This window comes from Ochotona curzoniae, unplaced genomic scaffold (assembly GCF_017591425.1).
Source record: "Ochotona curzoniae isolate NIBS_2020 unplaced genomic scaffold, NIBS_Ocur_1.0 contig_2599, whole genome shotgun sequence".
NCBI classification, from domain to species: domain Eukaryota; kingdom Metazoa; phylum Chordata; class Mammalia; order Lagomorpha; family Ochotonidae; genus Ochotona; species Ochotona curzoniae.
The window spans coordinates 377,374-401,455 of NW_024465520.1; the positions used below are offsets into that span (position 1 = coordinate 377,374).

The 24,082-nt window shown below is 43.1% G+C and overlaps 1 protein-coding gene across 8 annotated transcripts in view; it reads right to left on the reverse strand.

The window, feature by feature from the left end:
- The window catches only part of TFDP2 (transcription factor Dp-2), a 121,380-nt gene that overhangs the window by 48,455 nt on the left and 48,843 nt on the right, over positions 1–24,082 (reverse strand). For 2 of the 8 annotated variants that reach the window (XM_040974731.1, XM_040974729.1), the window contains exons 1-2: positions 14,018–14,195; positions 13,586–13,663 (exon numbers count right to left, since the gene is read on the reverse strand). The exons of 4 other annotated variants lie outside the window; for them this stretch is intronic. Coding sequence is in view for 1 of the 4 variants with exons in the window: in XM_040974727.1 (XP_040830661.1) it covers positions 14,018–14,048 (31 nt within the window). In the remaining 3 variants the exon portion in view is untranslated. Of the gene's footprint in view, positions 1–9,143; positions 9,214–13,585; positions 13,664–14,017; positions 14,199–24,082 lie in introns of those variants that run through there. 2 more of the 8 variants (XM_040974727.1, XM_040974730.1) reach the window with 2 other exon arrangements.

Genomic DNA, 24,082 nt, shown 5'->3' on the forward strand with positions numbered 1-24,082 from the left:
TTTTAATTTAAAAGGAAGTCAGAGAGGAGAGAGGCCTTCCACTTCTACCCACTGAACAATAATGTTTTGGATAAATGAATGCTTTCAACAAATGTTTAGGTTAAATAAAATCTGCCATTAAATTTTATGTTTCTTTTTAAAAATGTGGCTAGTACGAGATTCAGAATTACATAAGCAGCTCCCACCATATTGCTGAAGAGCACTGCTTCACTGCACAGAGCAGTGGGGTGATTCCTCCAAAGCTCAAAGCCTTTCTGCTCTCCACATCGCTGTCAGTTCTGCCACCTGAGGCCTTCCACTCTGACTTTGTCACTTGTCAACTGCCTACGTACAGGTCTCCTGGCCATTATTCCAACTCCAAGCAAGTTCCCACTTGGGAGGACTGTTTTTCACAAAATGCCTTTAAAAGCTTTTTTTTTGTAGTTTTAAAGAATTATTATTTCATTTTTCCTCCAAAAGGAGATTTACAAAGAGAAGGAGAGACAGAGAGAAGGATTCCCCGACAACTGGTTCACTCCCCAAGTAGCCACAACAGCAGGAGCTGAACCGAATCCGAAGCCAGGAACCAGGAACATTTTCCAGTTCTCCCACACAGGTGCAGAGTTCCCAAGCCACAAGCAGTGAACTAGATGAGAAGTGGAACAGCCAGGACACGAACTGGTGCCCGTATGTGGTCCTGGGCGTGGAAGGCAAGGATTCAGCCACTGATCTAAACCTCTCTTTGCCCAGAGGCCTATGTATCTTATTCCGATTTCCTTGCATTTCTGTTTGGTCATCACAGCAATAGGGATAGGTGACCATTCCATCTCAGCACCTGCTAATGCACGTGGCTTTATTTTTCATCTCTGAATGATGTACTGATTAGTACTTACAGCCCACTCATGCCAGGGGTTCTGTCTTCCTCGCTGCTCTCTTCCCAGCACCCAGCAGTGTCCCTGGCATCTCCTAGAGCTCAATAAATACTTGTTGGATGAATGAAGCAATAAATACAGGGATGTCTGCATTACACAAGCTCATGAGATACAGGGGCATGATGTAAACAAAGTCCCTTCCTGTCCCCAACAACCAACTTGCCGTTTCCTTCCTTAGTGACAACAGGGCCAGAAATGCAGACATATACAGAAACATTTTTTCTTTACACCTCTGTATCAGTTTCCATGGAAGCTTTCTCCCCCACTTAACAATACTGTATATCTAACCTTGATGTCATTTCCTTTTTTAAAAGATTTTATTTATTTTTATTGCAAAGTCAGAGATATACAGAGAGGAGGAGAGACAGAGAGGAAGAGCGTCCGTCCAATGATTCACTCCCCAAGTGACTAGAACGGCCAGTGCTGTGCAGACCCCAAGACAGGAGCCAGGAGCTCTTTCGGGTCTCCCACATGGGTGTAGGGTCCCAAGGTTTTGGGCCACCCTCGACTGCTTTCCTAGGCCACAAGAAGGGAGCTGGATGGGAACTGGAGCCGGATGGGATTAGAACTGGCGCCCACATGGGATCCCGGTGCGTTCAAGGCAAGGACTTCAGCTGCTAGGCCACAGCGCCAGGCCTCTTGATGTCTTTTCTTATGTGTACATGCAGTGCTGCCTTCTGTTCCTTTTCATGGTACTATCAGTTTATTTATTAAGTCTCTCAGTAGCAGGAGACTCTCTAGTGTTACAAATACTAGGGCAATACTTACATACATAACTTTACATCCATTAACTGTACCAAGGGGTTGCACCAATTTTCCTTTCTTTTAGAAATGTATTACAGCACCCATTTCCACATACCTTCACCAAGTCAGTGTTATTACATGTTATTTTTTTCCCTACAATGTGTATGCTTCCAAAAAAGTAGTATTTTATCTTGTTTTTATTGTATTATTAAGGGGCTGGCATTCTGGCAAAGCAGGTGAGTCGGTTAAGCCGCTTCCTGCAACCCTGACATGCACAGGGGTGCTGGCCTGTGTGCTGGCTGTTCCGTTTCTGATCCAGCTCCTCCGCCTGTTGTCCCAAGCAGGATATTGTTAGGCACATGTTCTGCTTAAAAGTCACCTAAATCTGCTAGCTTCCTTGCTGAGAATTACGTCCACTTTTTTAACTTGGTTGTTGGTTGTTTAGTTATTTTTATTGAAAAGTCAGATAGTGAGGAGGAGACACAGAGAGGAAGACCTCCCATCCATTGATTCACTCCCAAGCAGCTGCATTAGCCAGAGCTGCATTGATCTGAAGCCAGGAGCTAGAAGCCTCTTCCAGGTCTCCCACATGGGTGCAGGGGCACAATGCTTTGGGTTGTGTTTATTTGAGCATCTCATGGGGGATCCAATTTAAGACTGCCTGTTTTACTTGTGACCCAGCTCCCTGCTAAAGGATCTGGGAAAAGAGCCAAAGGTGGTCCTAGGTTCTTGGGATGATGACGTAGACGAGGATCTGGATCTCAGCTTTGTTCTGGCCCAGTCTCAGTTTGGAGAGTGAATCAGTGAATGAAGGACATGTCTTCCTCTCATTCTGTAACTCAGCCTTTCTGGTAAATAATTAGACTTTAGAAACATCAAACCCACAGATTCCAACATGGGAGGCAGAACCCTTAACTGTTAGGTCAAAGGCAGGCCTTACAGAGACTTTTATTGATAGAACCTTTTTAAATATTGAAGAAATCATTCTTTGTTAAACCTTTTATAAATATATTTCCCAATTTTGACAGATATTGTGTTTTCTATTCTTTGCCCATTTCAAAAGAATGTATCATGCTGATAAACCTTTTCTGACATTTTTGTCAAACTTCAAAAGCCCTGCACACTTAAATATCAAGGTGAAGGAGCACACTGCAGCTGCAAGCTGACGGATTCACCTTTGACTCCGACCTGGAGGTGCACATTACACATTATGTACCTGTCTGGCTTCTCCGACAGGTTTTGCACTTCTAGGTCAGTCTGCTGTTCTTACAAGTCATCATTTGTTAGTGTTTGCACGAAGACGGCATTGAAACCATCAAGTTTTCTTTCAACACTTCAATCCATGGTGGCACAGGAGGCTTCGACACCCCATATGGGTGCCAGTTCAAGTCCCATCTAACTTCCTGCTTAGAGCCTAGGAAAGCAGTAGATATGGCCCAAGGTCTTGGGCCCCTGCACCAAGCATCGAAAGATGCTGCTGGCTTTCGATTGCCTCAGCTCTGACTATTGTGGCCATGTAGGGGTGAACAGTATATGCAAGATCACTTTATCGCCATCTCTCCTCTCTAACAATCAGGCTTTTCAAATAAAAATAAATAACTCTTTAAAAAACAAAACATTCCCCTTCATCTATGCTGACATGACATACAACCTTGGGTTTGCCAATTTGGTTCAATTTCCTGATTTTCTATTCTGTTTTACCAGCCTGTTTATGTCAGTACCATAAGGTTTTATTTCATTCATCATTAGCATTTCCACCAGAGAATAACCAGAGTCAGAAAAATACAGGCAGTTAAGCTGCTGCCTGAGAAACCCACAGCACATACTGGAGTGCCTGGGATTAAGCCCTATCTCCACTTCCAATCCAAGCTGGCTGCTAATGTGCACCCTGAGAGGCAGCGGATTTGGGCTCATGTAGTACTTGGGTCCCTAACCCAAGTGGGAAACTCATATGGAGTTCCTGGCTAAAGGTTTGTAGAGATTCAGGTACTACAGGCATCTGTGATATGAGCCAGTTTAGCAACAAAAGGTGCATACTGGGTGTCATGGGTAAGCTGCTGCTTGGGGTGCCCACCTCCCTGCCAGAGTCCAGTCTGAGTCCCAGCTACTCTGAGCTTCTGATCCAGCTTCCTGCTAAGGCATCTGGGCTAACCACCCAGGAGACCAAGACAGAGTTCCTGGCTCTTGGCTTCCATTTCACTAGCTCTAGGCTGCTGTGGTCATTTGGGGAGGGCCCCAGCAGATGAAATCCAATCACTCTGTCTTTCCAATAAACAAGTGCTAAGGTTAAAAACTTCAACTATTAACAACTATTATGCAAAAGACTATCAGTATCAAACACAGTACTGAAAAGGCCAAGTCACAACACGTAATTTTTAGAAAAGGAAATCTGGGGGCCTGGCACAAGAGTTTAGTGCCTGAAACCTTGCCTTCCATGTGCCAGGATCCCATGTGGGCACCGGTTTGTGTCCCAGCTACTCCACTTCCCTTCCAGCTCCCTGCTTCTGGCCTGGGAAAGCAGTGGAGGAGGGCCCAAGGTTTTGGGATCCTGTACCTATGCAGGAGACCACAGGGTCTCCCGGCTTCATATCAGCTCAACTCCAACCATGGCAGCTACTCGGGGAGTGAATCAGTGGATGGGAGCTCTTTCTCTCTGTATATCTGCTTTTACAAGAAAAATAAATAAAACTCTAAGATTTATGTATTTAAAAAGCACAATGAGGGAAAAGGAGTAAGAGGGGAGAGGAGAAAAAGGGGACAGAGACAACCTTGCACTGGCTGGTCATCTATGAATAGCCACAAAGTCCGGGACTGGATCAGGCTGAAGCCAGCAGTCAGGAACTGCATGTGAGTAGCAGGGGCCCAAGCGCTTGGCCATTTTCCACTGCCTTCCCAGAAGCACCAGCAGGCAGCTGGATCAGAAGTGAAGTAGCTGGGACTTAAACCCAACCAGTGTTCACGGGAGGTGCACATTACAGGCAGTAGCCTATCCCAGCGCACCGCAATGCAAACCTTTTGTTTTGCATAATGAAGATTCTACATTTTTTAGGCCTGGCACGGTAGTCTAGTGTGATCAAGTCCTTATCTTGAATGCTCAGATCCCAGATGGGCACCAGTTCGTGCCCCGGCTGCTCCACTTCCTATCCAGCTCCCTGCTTGTGGCCTGGGAAAGCAGCAGAGGAAAACCCAAAGTCTTGGGACCCCACACCTGTGTGGGAGACCCTGAAGAATCTTCTGGCTCTGGATTGGCTCAGCACCAACAGTTGCAACTACTTGGGGAATGAACCAGTGGACAGAGGATCTTTTGCTTTCTCCTTCAATCTGTAAATCTGACTTTCTAATAAAAATATTTTTTTAAATGATTCTATATTTTGTTCTTACCTATTAGAGGCAGAGGGATATACGAGGAAAGGGATATACCTCTCAACCACTGGTTCACTCAACTTTCCACAACAGCCAAGGCTGAGCCAAGCCAAAACCAGGAACACCGTTCATGTCTCTCACATGCGTGGGAGAAGCATACATGCTTAAGCCACTATTCTTTGCCTTCCAGTACCATCAGTAGGAAGCTGGATTGAAAGCACAGTAGCTGGGACTTCAGCCAGCTCTACAATCCGTAAGCAGGGGCCCAGGCTGTGGCTTATTCTGCTGCACTACAATACCTGCCCTGACATTCTATAATCTTACGACATATTTTAAATTTTAACCAGTCATACATCTACAAAGCAATGTAAGTTACCACCATAAAAATCAGATCAGAGAGAAAGGATACAAATAGCTCAGGAGACATTTATCACCTTTGACTGTAAAGTCACTCAAGCTCTGTAAGTCAACAGTGTTATTGTTGTAAATGAGACACATGCCAACAATGTGTAATTAATTTGAAAATGTAGCCACTCTCATTGGACATGTACTTAATATGTGAGATTAAGATAGTGAATATCCTTCTACAACCTGCACTTCTGATATAGGGAGCAAAGAAAGGTAAGAAGCTTTGTTGTGATTCCAACTTCTTCTATATCTCTTCTATATCTCTGTATAAACATTTAGATATCCTTCTAAAAAAATGGGCCCATTATGGTAGGCTAGTAGCTAAAGTCTTCACCTTGCACTCACTGGGATCCCATATGGGCACCGGTTCTAATTCCCTGGCTGCTCCACTTCCCACCCAGCTCCCTGTATGTGGCCTGGGAAAGCAGTCGAGGACAGCCCAAGGCCTTCAGAAACTGCACTCATGTGGCAGACGTGGAGGGGAATTTGGGTTCCTGGCTTCAAAATGGTGCAGCTCTGGCCAGTGCGGCCATTGGGGAGTGAATCAGCACTCTCTTTTCCTCTGTGTGTGTCTGACTTTGCAATAAAAATCAACACATCTTTAAAAAAGAAACAGCTACAACGTACATGAACAATTTGCCCATGAACCACAGCTATGTCCCATTTTGTTGCCTCTGCACTCAATCATATTCACCCAAGATTAGATCCAAAGGCAATCAGCACTACTAAACTTTATACCAAATGGTCAGAGTGCCACTGCAAGTACAATGGATGAGAAGGAGATCATTAAAGTCTCCAGCATTGGGCCTGGCATGATAGTTCAATGATAAATCTTTTCCTTGTAAGTGGCGAGATACCATGTGTGGATGGGGAAGTGGAGCAGACAGGATAGGAACCTGTGTCCTTTAGGTACCCTGGCACTGCAAGATGAGGATTTAGCCACTCGCTGTGCTGGGTCCTTTTTAAATTGTCAGCCCCAACACATTTGTTTTAACTATGGGATTGATCCTGTTGCTTTTTCCCTGGTTGCTTTGTCTCGAGTTAAACATATGATTTTGACCTTTTCCTATTGACCTTCCCTAGTCAAGAAAACCTTTTAAATCTTAACCTTCTCATTTGTCTTCTGTCTGCTTCATTAAAATGGAGTTTTGGGGACAATTTACCTTCTGATTTGCAATGGATTGAGTTAAAAGGGCGCTATTCAACAATGCTCTCCCAGCTGGTCACAGCAGCTCTCTCTAAATGTGCCTGTTTACGAGATGTGCTGTGATGTGTAGCTCTTGCTCACTCACACCCAAAGAATCAGATACTGGGTGGGGGGGACCCGTTCCTCTAACAGGTACCTTATATAACTGCTATGAAAAGCAGGCAGACTGCTTCAAGTCCCCCTTCTCTCTGTCCAACTTAAAGAATGTGAGTCTGGCACAGTGACCTAGCAGCTAAAGTCCTCACATTGAATGTGCTTGGCTCCCATATCGGCACCAGTTCTAATCCCAGCAACCCCTCTTCCCTGCTTCCCTTTCCCCTGCTTGTAGCCTGGGAAAGCAGTTGAGGAGAGCCCAAAGTCTTGGGACCCTGCACCCTCTTGGGAGATCCCAAAGAAGTTTCCGGCTCCTGGCTTCAGATTGGCTCAGTTCCAACCACTGCGGCCACTTGTGGAGTGAATCATCGGACAGAAGATCTTCCTCTCTGTCTCTCCTCCTCTCTGTATATCTGCCTTTTCAAATAAATCTTAAAAAAAAAATGGTGGTTTGAAAACACAGTCACAAAAAACAAAAAAATGAGTAGACTCCGCTTCAGTGCACTTAAACTTATTTTCAATTCATAGAATGGTAACCTTCTTTCAACTCATAGATGGTAATAATTTTAAAAGGAGTAAACATAAAATAAAATTTTTTAAATTTATCTTCATAAATAAAGAAATAAGTGAAACCAGAAAGGACTGGGGACCCCTTATTTCTTTACCTTTCTGTTGCTAAAATATCATGTTTGAGTGATGCTTAGCCTATTTTCAACACTACTAAAGCCAATATCCCACCAGATGGCACGGAGACACTGTTTACAGGCCTCGTAAGACAGAATGAATAGACAGCAGCTCGGTTTATCTTTTAGCAACAGCCACTGAATGGCTGGAGCAGATCAAGGCAGCTGGGTGCGACCACAAGGACCGTCATTTATGAATATTAAAATACCCAAGAGTACTTACTTGGAAACCATACTCACTACTCCTTTATGACAGTAGCCAGTGCCAACAAATCATTTTGAATTTACAGTTTTAAGTGAGATATTTTGCTAGAATTTATAAAAGGCAAATACATGGAGATCTTGACTTAAAAAAGCTGAATTCTCAGGTTAAATTTGTAATGTTAAGGAGACAAACACCAACAGATCAACGGCCACCTATGAACTATAGTTTCAAAGCAGCTCTTCTTAGCAAATAAAAGAGATTGTTGGACTGCATCATCCCATACTGAGTATCTCATCCAATGTTGCTAGTTACAGAGAGAGAGAGAGAGAGAGAGAGAAAAAGAGAGAGAGAGAGCTCCCATCCACAGACTGGTTCACTCTCCAAATGTCCAAAATGGTCTGGACTGAGCTGAGGCTGAAAACAGGAGTTAAGAACTCAATCTACACCTCTTATGTAGTCGCAAGGACTGAATCACTACAGCTAACCTGCATATCCCCAGGGGGTCCACACTGGCACTACCCTGGACCCAAGGAGCTAGACACTCCGATATGGAAAGCAGGTAGCTTAACTGCCAGGGCAAAACTCTGCCACTCCTGATCCCATTTTATTTCAGTAGCATTATTCCACTTGGAGGCTATTAATGAAGCTACATTTAAATAAGAATGCAAAGAGCAAGAGACCCTAAAGTTAGACATCAATGTCAACAATGCCCTTTTGTGTTTCAAAACTCATTTGTTAAAAGACTTCTGCAAACCCATGAAATCTATCCAGCACACACCAAGTGCACAGTCCTTTTGTCAGAGAAGTAGTCAAGAGGGTTGCCAAGTTCTCAAAAAGAAGCAGAGGGCCAAAAAAACCAAAGTCCCAGCGTCAAGGCCTTTAATTTGAAGAGTTTCTAACAAACAATTCATTTGGAAATGAGGTGTTCCTGGATCCATTAGCAAAACAGTTACCCCATAATATACCCAAAGCAAAGTGACTACACTGCTTCCTTCTTCTAAACAATGGTTTTCTTTTTTGGGAAAAAAAAAAAAAAAACACAGGCATCAGGTACAGCTTCCCTCTTACCGTGTTTTGGGGTACAAGCAAGATCACTCCAGACATGCCTAAAGGTTTATTAAGGAGTCTTTGTTAACCAAACTTGGTGATAACAGGGCCCACTAGAAATAGCAAATCATAAGACCATACAGCAATTCAGTCAATAGTAACCCCAAGAGGAACAAATGGTCTTTACCTTGAAGACCATCCATTAAACTGAAGAACTATGTCCCAGCTTCCCCACAATAGAAGTTATCCTAAAAGACATGCAACAGATAACCTGGACACACTTACAAAGCTGCAGACATTCACTTTTCCCTGGCTTCTCTGCCCACATTCCACTACTGCTAGGCCATCCCTCTCCTGGAACTCCCGGGAGCACTCAAATTAGAAATACAAAACATCTTAGCATGAACATCTTCACTGTCTTGCCCAAGCAGTGAGCAGAGGATAAGGAATACAGACATGCAGGGGCCATGCTCAAGGGATACCTGTCTTCAGAGTCTGTCCACGGGAAGCCAGAGAGCAAGCAGGTACTGGGGAGGCTAAGAATCAAGAATGCCAGAGCAATGAAAGCACAGGACCAAGAGCCCCTCCTTGATGAGCCTTTGTAGAGGCTTGTAAGGAGAGTGGTTACACAACAATGCAGTACCACCCCCTCTGAGATTCCAGGTGATGATAGGTGAGAGTCACAGGTGGGCGGGAGGGAATACCTAGGTGGTGGTGGTGGGGGCAGTGGCTTCTACAAGACCCTGGACTAGCTGCCTAACTCACCACAACAGCCACCCAGAGATGGAAAATTTCTAGGTAGCAGTTAGCTACTTCTATTTGTGTGTGTGTGTGTGTGTGTGTGTGTGTGTGTGCACAGAGAACTTGTAAACCAGCCATTCCAGGTATTCTGACTTGGGGAACAACAGGTAAGGCTCAGACTCTCTCAGTTCCCTAGAATCACCCTAAGGACTTCAAACAGAAGCAGCCCAGGTACCTTGCTCCTGAAGGTCAGCATATATTCTGCTTTCTTATTTATATGAAAAGCAGAGTGACAGAAAAGGGGAGAGACATATCTTCCACTAGCTTTTCACTCCCCAAGTGCCTGTAACTGCCAGGGCTGGGCCGGGCAGAAGCTAGGAGCAGAAACTCCAGGCTGGGTTTCCAGGTGAGTGGCAGGAACTCAATTTCTTGAGTTCTGCTGTCTCCGAGGTGTGTTAGCAGGAAGTTAGTTAGAAACTGAAGTAGCTAGGACTTGAACCAGTCACTCCCCAACATGGGGAAGGGCATCCTGAGCTGCAACTTCACCTGCAGCACAACATCTATCCTTCTGTATGCATTCTTAAATAATGAAATCAATTCTACAGCAAAGCTTTTACTAGAAATTAAGGCTAACAGGGCCCGTTATGGTAGGCTAGTGGTTAAAGTTCTCACCTTGCACGTGCTGGGATCCCATATGGGTTCTTGTTCTATTCCCTGGCTGCTCCACTTCCCACCCAGCTCCCTGCTTGTGGCCTGGGAAAGCAGTAGAGGACAGCCCAAGGCCTTGGGAACCTCCACTTACACTTGGGGAACCTGGCTCCTGGCTTCGGATCAGCTCAGCTGCAGCCTTTGCAGCCACTGCGGAATGAATCAGCGGACAGAAGAACTTCCTATCTGTTATGCATCCTGTATATATCATCTATATCTATCTGACCGCCCAATAAAAATATCTTAAAAAAATTAAGGCTGTGGCCCAGCGCCATGGCCTAGTGGCTAAATCCTTGCCTTGAACACACAGGGATCCCATATGGGTGCCAGTTCTAATTCCGGCAGCCCTGTTTCCCATCCAGCTCCAGTTTGTGGCCTGGGAAAGCAGTCAAAGACGGCCCAAGGCTTTGGGACCCTACACCCTTGTGGGAGACTTTGCAGAGCATCTAGGCTCCTGAATTTGGATTGGCACAGCACCAGCCATTGCGGTCACTTGGGGAGTAAATCATCAGAAGGAAGATCTTCCTCTCTGTCTCTCTTCCTCTCTGCATATCTGACTTTGCAATAAAAATAAATCTTTTTAAAAAATTAAGGCTAATTAAGGTATTATCTCTATATGACAGATGGATTAGGACATTTTTTCCCAGACATTAGCAACCAATTTCATATATTTTTCATATTAAAGCACAGTATAACAGAAATTGGTTCATCACAGAGAGTATAATAAAAGCCAAGATTTTTTTTCTTTTCCAGAATGTCAGCACACACTCAACAGTTCCATGCCAAATTATATTTACAGCTATAATGGTAATTCACCTTCAAACAATTTAACCAATTTGTCCTGAATTTGACTGGAAAGGTTCACAGGCTCAAGCTGATTCCATGTAATTATTTCTGAAGTCACTTGCTATTACGTTTACATGTACTCCTCAACGACAAACATTTTTGATAATAACCGTCTAAGTCCTCTGCTATCACAGTTACATTTTTGTGGGGTCATTAACTTTTTCCAAAGCTATCCAGTCCATCAGAATTCACATACTTTGATCAAAACTGCCCAAAGTTCTTCAGGCAAACCTAAATTCCATTTCTATACCATGTGAGCTATTTTACTTATCTTATTTATCTTAGAGAGGGGAAGAAAGTTCCCTAATTGCTAGGTAGTACTGTTCCTTAAAACAGTAAGATGTACAGAAGTCAATTTTTGAATCATATCTTCATCTTAATTAAAACAACCATGTGATAAACTTCAAGCTCTGCATTTGGTCCTAATTCTCTGAACAAAACAGAATCCTCGGGGAAGCTTTGCAATTCTCAAGTTAAGAGACATTTTAAAGAATCCCCTTGAATGTTTATCTTTTCCAGTCTTCTTTTGAGATCAATCACATATTTAGGGAACAGAATGCTGTTTACTCCAAATATGAATTCAGTTTACAGAGTTGTTTAGCTATTGTAAATCGCTACTGAAATATTTCAGAGGTGCCTAAAAAATGAAAAAACACTGCTCAGCACTAGTTTTGCTAGAATCAACTTTAAGAAGTTAGGTGGAAACAAGTATAAAGGTGCAATAAGCACGAGCACGAAACTTTTGTGTTACTCGAAAAGGAAAGGTTTACGCTTTACTCAGTATAAATTCCGCAAATTCACAAACTATTGTTTCGTTTTGTCGGCTTTCATTCCATGCATACTACTTCCAAACTCTTCCTTCCTATCTTTCCAACACACACACAAAATTCATCCTCTTCCCATTAGCAACCACTCTAGGCTCAGTATCTTTCTTTTAGCGGTAAACTGTAACACATTTCAATTAAACCAGAAATCTTTCTTCTACATTCCTAATGAAAAGGTTTCTGTAAGCCTAATGCTTCTCTCTGCAGATGCAACAGATGTTACATATTTTAACTTCACTTTAAGCCTTTGTACCTATTGTGCAATTCTAAACTTTTGCAACCTAACTTATTTCCAACATATTTTCGGTGGCTTAAATTTAGAAAAAAAAAATTTTTTTATGGTTCCATGATCCAATTTCCCCCATAACTTGAATAAACTTTATAAAATTAACTTTCTAACATGTTCATTAATTGCACATAAGTTCTGATGATTTTTCTAAAAGGACTCTCTCTTTAAAAGATCTCAACTCTATCCTGATTCTCAACTTCTGAATATAAAAGATTAAACTTTAAATGACTCCTACATACCCCCTGATTAAGTCAGATTTATGGCCTCCTACCCTTCCAAGCTACTGTTGAGTTCTGAATGAAACAACCTCAATTGTAACAGAAGCAACATCTGTTGCTTTTTTTTTTTTTCTTCAGGAGGGCTTTCCTTACTGAAAGAAAGGCTCTCTGCCTGACCTCCCCCATCTCCCCCTCCCTCCCAACCCACCCACCCACTCACGCTAAGTTCCTTGAAACTTTTAAGTAAATGAATTAAACTTTTACAGCATCTATTAAAATACCATAGTTTATCTAGCAGGATTCACTTCCTTGTTAAAATTCAAAGAGTGACAAATGTTACATACATTAAAAAGAAAAAAAAAGACCACAAGACATGTGCTTGGAAGGATATAAACTCTAAAAAACTTCAAGGGTTTACTTGAAATGATCAACTCAATGGAGTTGTCACACATTCCAGGCTTGCTCAGGCTCTGCTTAGAGATTTTCTTCTCAGCCTCCAGCCTCATATAGCATCTTTGCATGCTCTATTTTCTTTGCCAGTCCACAGCTAAGGCTAACATAATGGCAGTCGCTACCCCAAGAGGCAGACACCAAATGGTGCCACCCACACTCTCACACTGTGCCTCATAATAAACCCTAAAGCAGTGGAATGCACCGGCCCCTTTATGAGCAAACAATGCGTGAGCTTCATTAGAATACAGCTGACATTTTCAAAGCACAAATACATGTAAGAAAAATGTACCAAGAACAAAAAGAGAATGAAACAGCGATAAAAGCTGAAATATTTTTCAAGTGTCAGACTGATTCCCAAAGATCCTGAGGAAGCATTTCTTGCTGTTGACAATTTAAAAGTTTTGATAAATGGGGAGAGAAAAAAAAAATGTTTGGTTAAGGGCAAAGCTTTTTTCATTAACTAATGCTAGGGGGTAAAATGAAAGTAAAAACTACCCATCAGAATTGCTTTCACAAGTAATAAGCATGAACTGCCTTTAAAATTATTAATTTCCTTGCGGCTTCTTCAGTTCCTGAGGAGAACTGGACTTCAGAATTATTTTCACGCTGTAACTAATTTCTATATATAAGGAACTGAGTGATAAACTAAGCTAACTCTCCCCTCCCCCCGCCCCCACCCCAACCCCCATACACTGTAGTTTTCCCTGCCTGAAACAAGCAAGGGCGTCTTGCAACCAGCGTGCTCCGGGGTGTTTATCCACATAACACCGCTGCCGCTTAACGGCTACAAAATAAACACCGTGAAAAACTCGCGCAGAGGTAGGAAACAAACTGATCTCTCTTACCTGGTCTACCGGAGCATGCCTCTCACTGCAGTACCAACAACACTCCAGTCTTTGTTACCATTCAGTGGAAACTTGAGACTGTGTCAGACAGAAGCAATCGAGCTCAGAAAAGCTCAGTTTCAAAGACTTCCCGGTAAAACTAAAGAGATGCTCAAGAAAACTCTGGAGCTACCTGGCTTTCAGAAGACTTTTGAATATGGTCCACTGTAACAGAGGCATGTGAAAGAAACGGAAAGTGTAGGTCTCAAGAGATCACGGGGCTGTTCTGATTAGAACGTTTTTATTAAATTGAAAGGTGGCTTTAAGTTTTTTTTTTTTTTTAAATGCTTACAGTTAAAAAGCGGTGACATGACAAAATGCCCCAAGTCCAAACTAGCATTTTTCCACACAGCATCTGAATTTCAATTAGCTTAAAAATAAGATTAAACTTACTCGTGAAACCTGCACAATGCGAATTATACATGTCAGGGAACTTGCCGGCTCCAAAGCAGTCACAAAGCAGGCGGTCTCAATGCATCTTGAAAGCAGAGCCCAAGTGCTGTGAGTTCCAGAGGGGGAAAAAAAGAAGAAACTCTTGAAAAACTGGTCGGGCTTTTTGAACCTGTAATAACTGTCCAGGCTCTTGTGGGAGGAAAAACAGTTGTGGTCCTGCCCCCTGAGATAGGAGGCTATGCTTCAATGCCAGAGTGAGTGACAGGCCCGTTTCTGATATCAACAAAAAGCAGCTTAGTTGTGCTCTCTTTTTTCCCTCCCATGTTCCCACGTAGTTGAATGTACTAAGAATTTTCAGGTTAGTCAGCCCCTTTAAATCTAGGGTTAAGTACTTTCCCCCCATTTCTCAAGAGGAAACTCAATGATGTTATCCTCGGTTTTACTTTTTAAATGATTCATTAAAATGCATACCTAATCATCTTAACTCAGTTTTCCTAGGCAAAAAGTTGAACAAAGGATGACCTCTTAAATTCCTTTCCAAATCTATTGTCTGCAGTATCAGGTAACCACATGACTAATGATCACCATTAGTGCATTTTTTTCCTATCCTGATAATACGGCACAAGTAAAACAAAAAGTAGGTAATTAAAGCAACTGACAGGATAACAGCTTCAACTAGGCCAGATGGAAACACTGATTACCAATGCATACATCTACTTTTATATAAACTTAAAATAATACTATTTTAATCAAGAATAGCTTTACTTAAAAATTTACTATAAACCAAACCCTATTCAGGCCCTGGAGGGGTATACAGAAGTGAACCCATCAGATGGCAGCCCAACAAGCCCTGGCTTCTGTGAGCTCATCAATGGAGCTTGGAGCCCTGCGTCAGCTCTTCCGACAGTCACCACCTGCTCTGAGACAGTCTCCTTTCCGAGTGGGTCTCGATGACAGCTCTGAGAACATTTTGCACTTTGATTAGAGTTTGTATCTTTCAGGTCTAAAACTGTGCCTGTTAGACATGCAAATCCATACTGAACATAACAGATCACAAAACTTATTCGTGCTTCCCCTTTGCTAACACATTTCACATGTACATAGTAACCAGCCAACAACGCTACACGAGAGGCTGTAGACTGAACTGTAAACCCTGGTTTAAACAAAACTGAAAATACAACTTAGGTGCCTCTATATACCTTTAAATTCTAAAACCTTTTTTTACTATCAGCCACAAGGTCACTATAATATCTGAGTAAAGGAATCAGTTAACATTCTATGAGCTCAAGTATCTGGATAGATTTCAGGTGTTTTCAATAATGAAGAAGAAACTTGGAATTCCACAGGGTTTGGTAGGCCTTGTGCCTTACAATCTTACATGCCTGTATCTACTGACATAGTTGGGAATAATTTTAAGCTCTCCATCCTGCTTCCTACCACTCTGCTGGATGAACCTGATTTACAGAAAATTCAGTTCATATCTCTAACCTAGCAGATCAGTCAGAAGTGCCTGCCTGTGTCCCCTGAGGCCAGGAGCTGAAAGAAGTGGTCACATCTACTCTGCCACAGGATTAAAACCAAAGGGAACAAAGTTTCCAGCTACTCAGGTATATTCACCAGACCTTGAAACAGCAGAACAATCTCCTCTTCCTGTCCCACAGAGGTGGACCATGATTACAAACTCAAACATACACTCCCTAGGACCTATTTTAAAAGCAAACCTACTAAAAGCAACCCAACTTCAGGGGCATAAGTGATGACCGAGCTCAAGTTTGGAGGCATGTAAAATTCTTCAGCTTTCTGACAAGTACTACACCTAAAGCAGAGGAATTCAGCTGGTTGAGACGCCTCCACTTCCTGGATGTTTCACTTCCAATGCAGCATCCTGCTCGTGTGCCTGGCAGGGCAGCAGAGGATGACCCAAGTGCTTGGTTCCTGCACCAACATGGGAGACTAGAAGAATCTGGGCCAAGTCCTTAAGGACATTTGGGGAGTCAACCAGTGGACAGGAAGACCTTTTTTTCTCTGTTAACTCTGCTTTTAATATAAATACAATAAATCTTTGAGGGGGGAAAAAAAAACTGGGCCCAATACAATGGCTCAACTGCTAGTCACTGGCAAGAGCAAGCATCCCATATGGGTGCCGGTTTGTGTCCAGCTGCTTTACTTCCCAGCTAGCTCCCCCCCCCCCTTTTTTTTTTTTGCCTGGGAAAGCAGCTGAGGCTTTCCGAAAGCCTTCAGCCTCTGTGCCAGTGTGGGCAATCCAGAGGAAGCTCATGGCTCCCGTCTTGGATAGGCTCAGCTCTGGCTGTTGTGGTCAATTAGGGAAAGATTTATCTAGGTCTCTACCTCTATGTAAATCTGACTTTAAAAAAAAAGATTTATTTATTTATTGGAAGGTCAGATATACAGAGAGGAGGAGAGACAGAGAGGAAGATCTTCCATCCAATGATTCACTCCTCAAGTGACTGCAATGGCCGATGCTACACTGATCTGAAGCCAGGATCCAGGGACTTCTTCCAGGTATCCCACTCAGGTGCAGGGTCCCAAGACTTTGGGACGTCCTTGACTGCTTTCCCAGGCCACAGGCAGGGAGCTGGATGGGAACTGGAGCTGCCGGGATTAGAACTGGCACCCATATGGGATCCCGGCACATTTAAGGTGAGGACTTTAGCTGCTAGGCCACGGTGCCGGGCCCGAAAAATAAATAAATCTTAACAAGCAAAAGAAAAAAAAAACCTGACATAATTTTCGCTGTTTAGAATCCTTCAATACTTCCTTTCTCAAAAACTTAAGGCATAGCATATAAAAACTTACTTAGAACTGTCTCTTACAACTAAACAGGTCTGTCTACATTGGGAATTCAACAATACCCTGGGGCAGCGAGTCTCATTTGACTGCCTTCCTCTTTCAGCGGCAGCTTCATTCCTTCCTCCTGTCCAACAGTACCCAGAAATCATCCATAGGCCTCATGATTCACATAAAAAACAAAGGAGGCTTACCAACATGAAATAACTTGCACTCCACGTTTGTCCAATGGCAGATCTAGGATTCTAATCCCGCTCTTGCTTCCTCCAACTGCACGCACTACAGGGCCAGTATGATCAGGGACAATGACCATCAATATGAATTCAGTGAGAGAGGATGCAGAGTGTGTGAACTCCTGCTGTCATTCAAGGAATGGCCATGACCTCAGCCTCCTTCACCTGGTAATCTGGTATTCGTTTTTCAAAACCCATAGAAAAATTTACTCCTCAATCAAGATATTCCCAGTCCTTAGGCCTGACTCTTTAGCACCTGGGACATCTGCTTCACAGCAGAGTCATAGTTGAAGTTCTGGCTGTTCTGCTTTCCATTCTGTTAATATGCCTGCTAAGTAGCACTGGATGGATTGGGCACTTGAATTCCCTTCATCCACATGGGAGACTTATATGGAATTTCTGGCCCCTGGCTTCACCTTGGTCCGGTCAGGGGTGTTATAGCCACTGGCGGGGTGAACCAGCAGACAGAAGATACCTCTCTCTCCCCTTCTCTGTCATTTTGCTTTTTAAATTAATACATTTTTATAAAAATTCACAATTTTCTACAGTGGGCCTGACCCTATTTTAATAAATGTTTATATTACAATACTGCACTCCTTCTGTAACTACACGCGTATCACTGCCTAAAGCCCCAGGGCACCTCCGTAGTGAGTCTGGGCTCTCCGTTCCTTCTATTTCATTCCTTAGTTCCTGTCTGTAGTACAAGCATTCTTCAATGAATTCACATTAAAACACAGATTTTGAAAGAAAAGATATGCAACTTCCAAAACTTTCTGCATGAAAATAAACACCTTTTGACTTATTTTCCACTAATTTTTGAAGTGTCATTGAACACTACCAATTTGATTATATATATTAAAAAATGAATAAGAAAGGCCAGTCACTTGACCAAACACCTTTAGTAGTATTAAAATAATTTCACTGCTAGACGCACTGTTAAAAGAATTCCACTGACTGCGAAAGATACTACTATTCTTGATTTTCTTTCAATAAGTAGACCAAGGTGAAACTTTTTTCCTAAATATTTATTTATTTTTATTGGAAATGCATTTTTACAGAGAGAGAAATGGAAAGAGACAAAAATCGTCCATCTTGTGGTTCATTCCCTAAGTGGCTAAAACAACTAGAGCTGAGCTGATCTGTAGCCAGAAGCCAGGAGCTTCTTCCAGGTTTCCCACATGGGTGCAGGGTCCATGGCTTTGGGCCATCCTCTACTGCTTTCCTAGGCCACAAACAGGGAGCTGGATGGGAAGTGGGGCAGCTGGAATAAGAACTGGTGCTGATGTGAAATCCTGGCATGAGCAAGGTGAGGCTTTAGCCACTGGGCTACTGCGCCGGGCCCAATAAATAAAATTTTTTTGTAAAGATGTATTCCTTGGTTTTGAAAGCTGATAGTGCAACAAAGCAAATATTTAAGCAAACAAATACAAAAGCATCGAGTTAACTTCTATAAAAGGAATAAGTGGGCATGAAGGAGCTGGAAAGGGGCATTCTTCGGACACTCTTTTAGAACACTTAGCCCAGGAAGATGCTATTTGAAGGAAGTGACGTTTAGGCAGGGAAGATGAAGAGGTTTTGCCAAGATCAGAGCGAGCAGGAGCAATTCAGGCACAAGAGCAGAACTGCACCCATCCCGCCCCAAACGGAAGGTAAAGCTAACAACCCGAAACTGGGAAAAGCAAAACAAAAACAGAACAAAACAAAACAAAAAAGAAAACACAGTTGAATGATTTCAGTCATTTACAAGCTACACAAGGACCCCATTTGCAATTTATTATTATTATTATGCAATTATTATCTCGCTACTGCAAAGAATGCGGGGAAAGAAAATTACTGATGCTGCTCTGATGATATAACTAACATGGAACAATGTAATTATTGGGCATGAATAAATGATGTTTAAATGACATCACAGATTAATTTCTATCATACAACTGTTTTTTTCTCAACAAATGCATATTTACAATCTCCATATGCTGAGACAGTAAACACATAATAGAAAATTCACTCAAATTTTCAGTTCTTTCTCATGACAAACTCCAGTTTTTGCTGAATGAAAGACTAGAAATAATCCAAAGGTTTTGACATACACGGTGTATTTTCAATTTACAGCCCTAAGTGTTAGCATTGACTTACGCGCTCATCAATATATATGAAGGGTGATTTGAAAAGAAGGTAAAAACAAGTAGAATGCAAAAAGTGGATATGAACTGACATCAACTTTTCACATTTTTGTTAACAAAAGTCATGGTTACAACAAATATTTTTGCTAATTTGATAGAGGAAAAAGATTGTTTTTAAAATTTTTTAAATATAATGTCCAAGACACGACACATGCTACTTCCTAAAAATTGCAAAATACACAGAAAAGAAAGCATACAGGAAAACATACAAACCATCTAAAACCACTCCAAAATATTTACAATTATTGTTGTGCTTACAACTGTCTCACTTTTTCTGAAAGTAAAAGTCATCCTACATAATGGTCCCTCAAAAAGTTCATGAAAATGTTTATCACGAAAAACAAAATGCACAGCTTTCAAAGTATTGATGTATAAACACCACAGAAAGGCATACTGTGATTAGAACTATGAATAATTTTTCATTGGTCATTCCAGGAGTGGATGGACAGCCCCCACTTAACCCACTCTCTCATGGAACCGGCTCAATCTTCACATTGCAAGTGCTGGCATCCCATGTGGATACTGATTCATGTCCAGGCTGCTCCACTTCCCACCCAGCTCCCTGCTTGTGGCCTGGCCTGGGAAAGCAGTCGAGGATGGCCCAAAGCCGTGGGACCCTGCACACGCGTGGGAGACCTGGAAGAAGTTCCTGCTTCCAGATCAGCTCAGCTCTGGTTGTTGTGGCCACTTGGGGACTGAATCATCAGATGGAAGATCTTCCTCTCTGTCACTCCTCCTCTCTGTATATCCAACTTTACAAAAAGATAAATAAAGCTTTAAAATATTAAGATCTAAAGCTATAAAACTATACAGAAAAACATACAAGAAAACCTCAGTAATTTAGCTGGGGCAAAAATTTCTAAAAATAGGACACAAAGAGGAAAAAAAAAAGTATCTAATTGAAAGACAAAGAGACAGATGAGGAAACAGACAGATATAGAGAAATAAAAGCTTCCATCTATTGGTTCTCTCATCCAATGTCTGTAACAGCTGAGGCTGGTCAGGCTGAAACCAAGAGCCTGGAACTCACTTCAGGTCTCCCATAGGACAGCTACGCCTAAGTGCTTGAGCCACCTGCTCTCTCTCACAATAAGCTAGTGCCTGGAAGCCGGGAGCAGAAGCAAAGCTGCACCTCAAACCCAGGCACTCCATATGGGGTATGGGCATCCCAAGCAACGTCTTAAGAGCAGTGCCAAACACCCCCCCCCAAAGTCCTTAAATCATACAGTGCACATCAAAATATGAAACACACCTGCTCTTCAAATTTTACAGTTAGGAAAACAAAGAAAAAATACAGTTTGGGAGAAAATATTTGAAAAACAAGTATCTGATAAAGGACTTGAATCCAGTATAAAATCTAGAATAAACTCCCAGCTCCCCATTCTGGCCCAGCCCAATCCCAGCTGCTGTGAGCCCGAGGAGTGAGGTGCAGAATGGAAGGTCTCTGTCTGTCTCTGCCTTTCACATAGAAAAGCAAAAACCCACACAAACTCACTGCATTAGCTAAAATGAAAAAGGCTGACCAGGAAAATGCTGATGAAGACACAAAGCAGCTAGTACTCGCACGCTGCAGGTGAGAATACCAAATAAAACTTGATTGTTGATTTCTTGTAAGATTAAGCAGACATTCTTTGACCCAAGAATCCTATTTCTAGGTGTTTACCTTAGAGAAATCAAAACTTTTGTCAATACACAGACTTGTATTTGAATGCTTATGGCAACCATATTCATAATGGTTCACAAAGTGGACACAATGCAAATGTTCACCAACTCAGGAACGGATAACAAATCGTGGTACCTCATACAATGGAGCAATGCCCAGCAATAAGACACACACAACAGAACAAATAAACTTACAAGTATCACGCTAAGTACAAGGCCACTTCAAATATTTCATAGAGCAGAAAACTGAGAGATGTAGGGAATGTGCTATACCTGGAGATTAAGATGCCAGGTAAGGAGGCCGGCATGGTGGCTTAGCAAACTAAACCCCCACCTGTGGTACCAGCATCCCATACAGGCATCAGTTCTAGTCTCAGCTCCTTCACTTTCCATCCTGCTCCCTGCTTATGCACTAGGAAGGCAACAGAGGATGGCCCAAGTCCTTGGGTCCCAGCACTTCTGGGGGAGACCTGAAAGAAGCTGCTGGCTTCAGAAAAGCTCAGCTTCAGTCATTACAGCCACCTGGGGGAGTGAAACAGCAGATGGAAGATCTCTGTATTTCCTTCTCTCTGCAACTCTGCCTTTCAAATAAAAATAAATACGTATTTTAAAAAGAAGTGCCGGGCTCTGGGATGTGGCCTAGCAGCTAAGGTCCTTGCCTGGAACGCCCCGGGATCCCATATGGGCCCCGGTTCTAATCCCGGCAGCTCCACTTCCCATCCAGCTCCCTGCTTGTGGCCTGGGAAAGCAGTCAAGGACGGCCCAAGGCTTTGGGACCCTGCACCCGTGTGGGAGACCCAGAAGAAGTTCCTGGATCCTGGCTTCGGATCAGCACAGCACTGGCCATTGCGCCCACTTGGGGAGTGAATCATCGGATGGAAGATCTTCCTCTCTCTCTCCTCCTCTCTGTATATCTGACTTTGCAATAAAATAAATAAATCTTAAAAAAAAAAAAAAAAGAAGTGCCAATGAGAAAACCTCTGGTCCCACACCGAAGTACCTGGGCTTCTGATTCTAGCTCCTTCGTAAGGCAGACCAAGACACTGGTGAGTTCTCCAGTAACTGGATCCTACCACCCATAAGGGAGATTGTGAGCAAGTTCCCAGTTCCCAGGCAGCACCCCCCCCCCCACACACACACACTGGCTATTGCAGAAGTCCGGGCAGTGGTCCAGCAGAGAGCAGGCTTCCTTCTTGCTCTCAGCTTCGAGGTCTCAGTCACACACTGCCTCTCAAATGAAAAAAGAAAAACAAAAGCGCGTGTTGGGAGCCCATGTTGTAGAACAGCAATTACGCTCCTGTTAGTGACACCAGATTCCCATGCTAGAAGCAAGGGTTTGAGTCCGGGCTGCTTTGCTTCCTAGCCGGCTTCCTGCTAATGTACCTGGGCAAAAAGCAGAAAATAGGCCAACTCTGCGGGCCCCTCCCACCAGCAGGACTCAGGGCTTCTGTCTGGCCCAATCCAGGCCAGACTTCTCTATTATTCTGCTTTTCTTTCTTTTTTAAGATTTATTTATTCATTGCAAAGTCAGATATACAGAGAGGAGCAGAGACAGAGAGGAAGATCTTCTGTCCAAAGATTCACTCCCCAAGTGAGCGCAACGGCCGATGCTACGCCGGTCCAAAGCCAGGATCCAGGAACTTCCTCCGGGTCTCCCACGCAGGTGCAGGGTCCCAAAGCCTTGGGCCGTCCTCAACTGCTTTCCCAGGCCACAAGCAGGGTGCTGGATGGGAAGCGGGACCACCAGGATTAGAACCAGTACCCATTTGCGATTCCGGCACATGCAAGGCAAGGACTTTAGCAGCTAGGCCACAGAGCCTGGCCCTCTAATTCCATTTCATATAGACATTTAGAAGCTCCCCTGTACAAAAATCCAGACATAAATGACATTAATAAAATACCAAAATATGTGTTAGTGAGCCATGGAGGAAGCATATAGTCCAGCCCTGGTCCAGCTTTCATGGGATCACAGTCCTGGCTAGCAATTTGTCTATAATCTCCAAAAGAGCCCTAAGACCAACTTGGACTAAGGAAGATCACTCCTGGAGTTCTAACCCAGAGAAATAGAAGGTGAGATAATTCTGGATGTAGCCTGTTAAGTCCTCATGTCTAACGCAGGGGTGCACTGTTGGGCTCCTTCATTAGCTGGGAGGAGCCACAACCAAGTGTGACCTCAGCAAGAATGAGGCTCTGTCAGTCGACCCAGCCTCCCACCAGCAGGAGTTCTGAATGGTGCATTTTCACAGGCGCCATCCATCGGCTTAGAAAAAAGTTTATTAGCTATAGCATACGCTTTCTGAAACAAAATAATGTTTCTTTTTAAAGAAAACTTTAAAAACACATCTAGGAGGTCAGCTTATCACTTGAGAAAACTGTGTGAAAATGGAAATACAAACAAGTAACAAAGCAAACTGGCAGAGCTAAAGAAACTCCAAAGTTCTGGTTCTTAGCTTGATTTCCTGTGGTTGAGGGCTTGAAGTTGCTCCATCAACCAAGAAAATAATTTGTTCCTAGATGGGCTGTCTCTCATTCAAGAAAGGAGCTGGAGCGTGTTTCACCAGTTATTCTAGACTTCGGAGCACACTAAGGGAAAAACTGAAGTGTTGTGAATTCTGTAAGTTATTTTATTTCAACAGCCAATTCAAAAAGTGACTGTACTTCCAACTATTCAAAGTGAACAGAGAAAAAAAAAACAAAAAGAGAGACATTTCCCTCTTGCTCTAAAAATATAGGATGTGGGGCCAGGGCAGTAGTATAGCAAGCTAATCCTTTACCTGCAATAGTCAACACCCCATGTGGGCACTGGATCATGTCCTGATTGCTCCACTTCCCATCCAGCTTCCTGCTTATGGCCTGGAAAAGCAGTCAAGGATTTCTCAAGGCCTTGAGTCTCTGCACCCACACAGGAGGACAGGAAGAAATTCCTGGATCCCAGCTTTTGATCTGCTTAGCTCTGGCCACTGTGGCCGTTTGGGGAGTGAACCAGCAAACAGAAGATCTCTCTGTGTGCAATCTGTCGCTAAAACAAAAATAATTAGGACCTTGCGTGGCAGTGAAAGCCCTCGCCTTCCAAGTGCCAGGATTCTATACGGGCACTGGTTTGTATCCTGGCTGCTCCACTTCTCTTCTAGCTCCCTGCTTGTGGCCTGGGGAAAGCAGTGGAGGACTGCCCAAAGGTT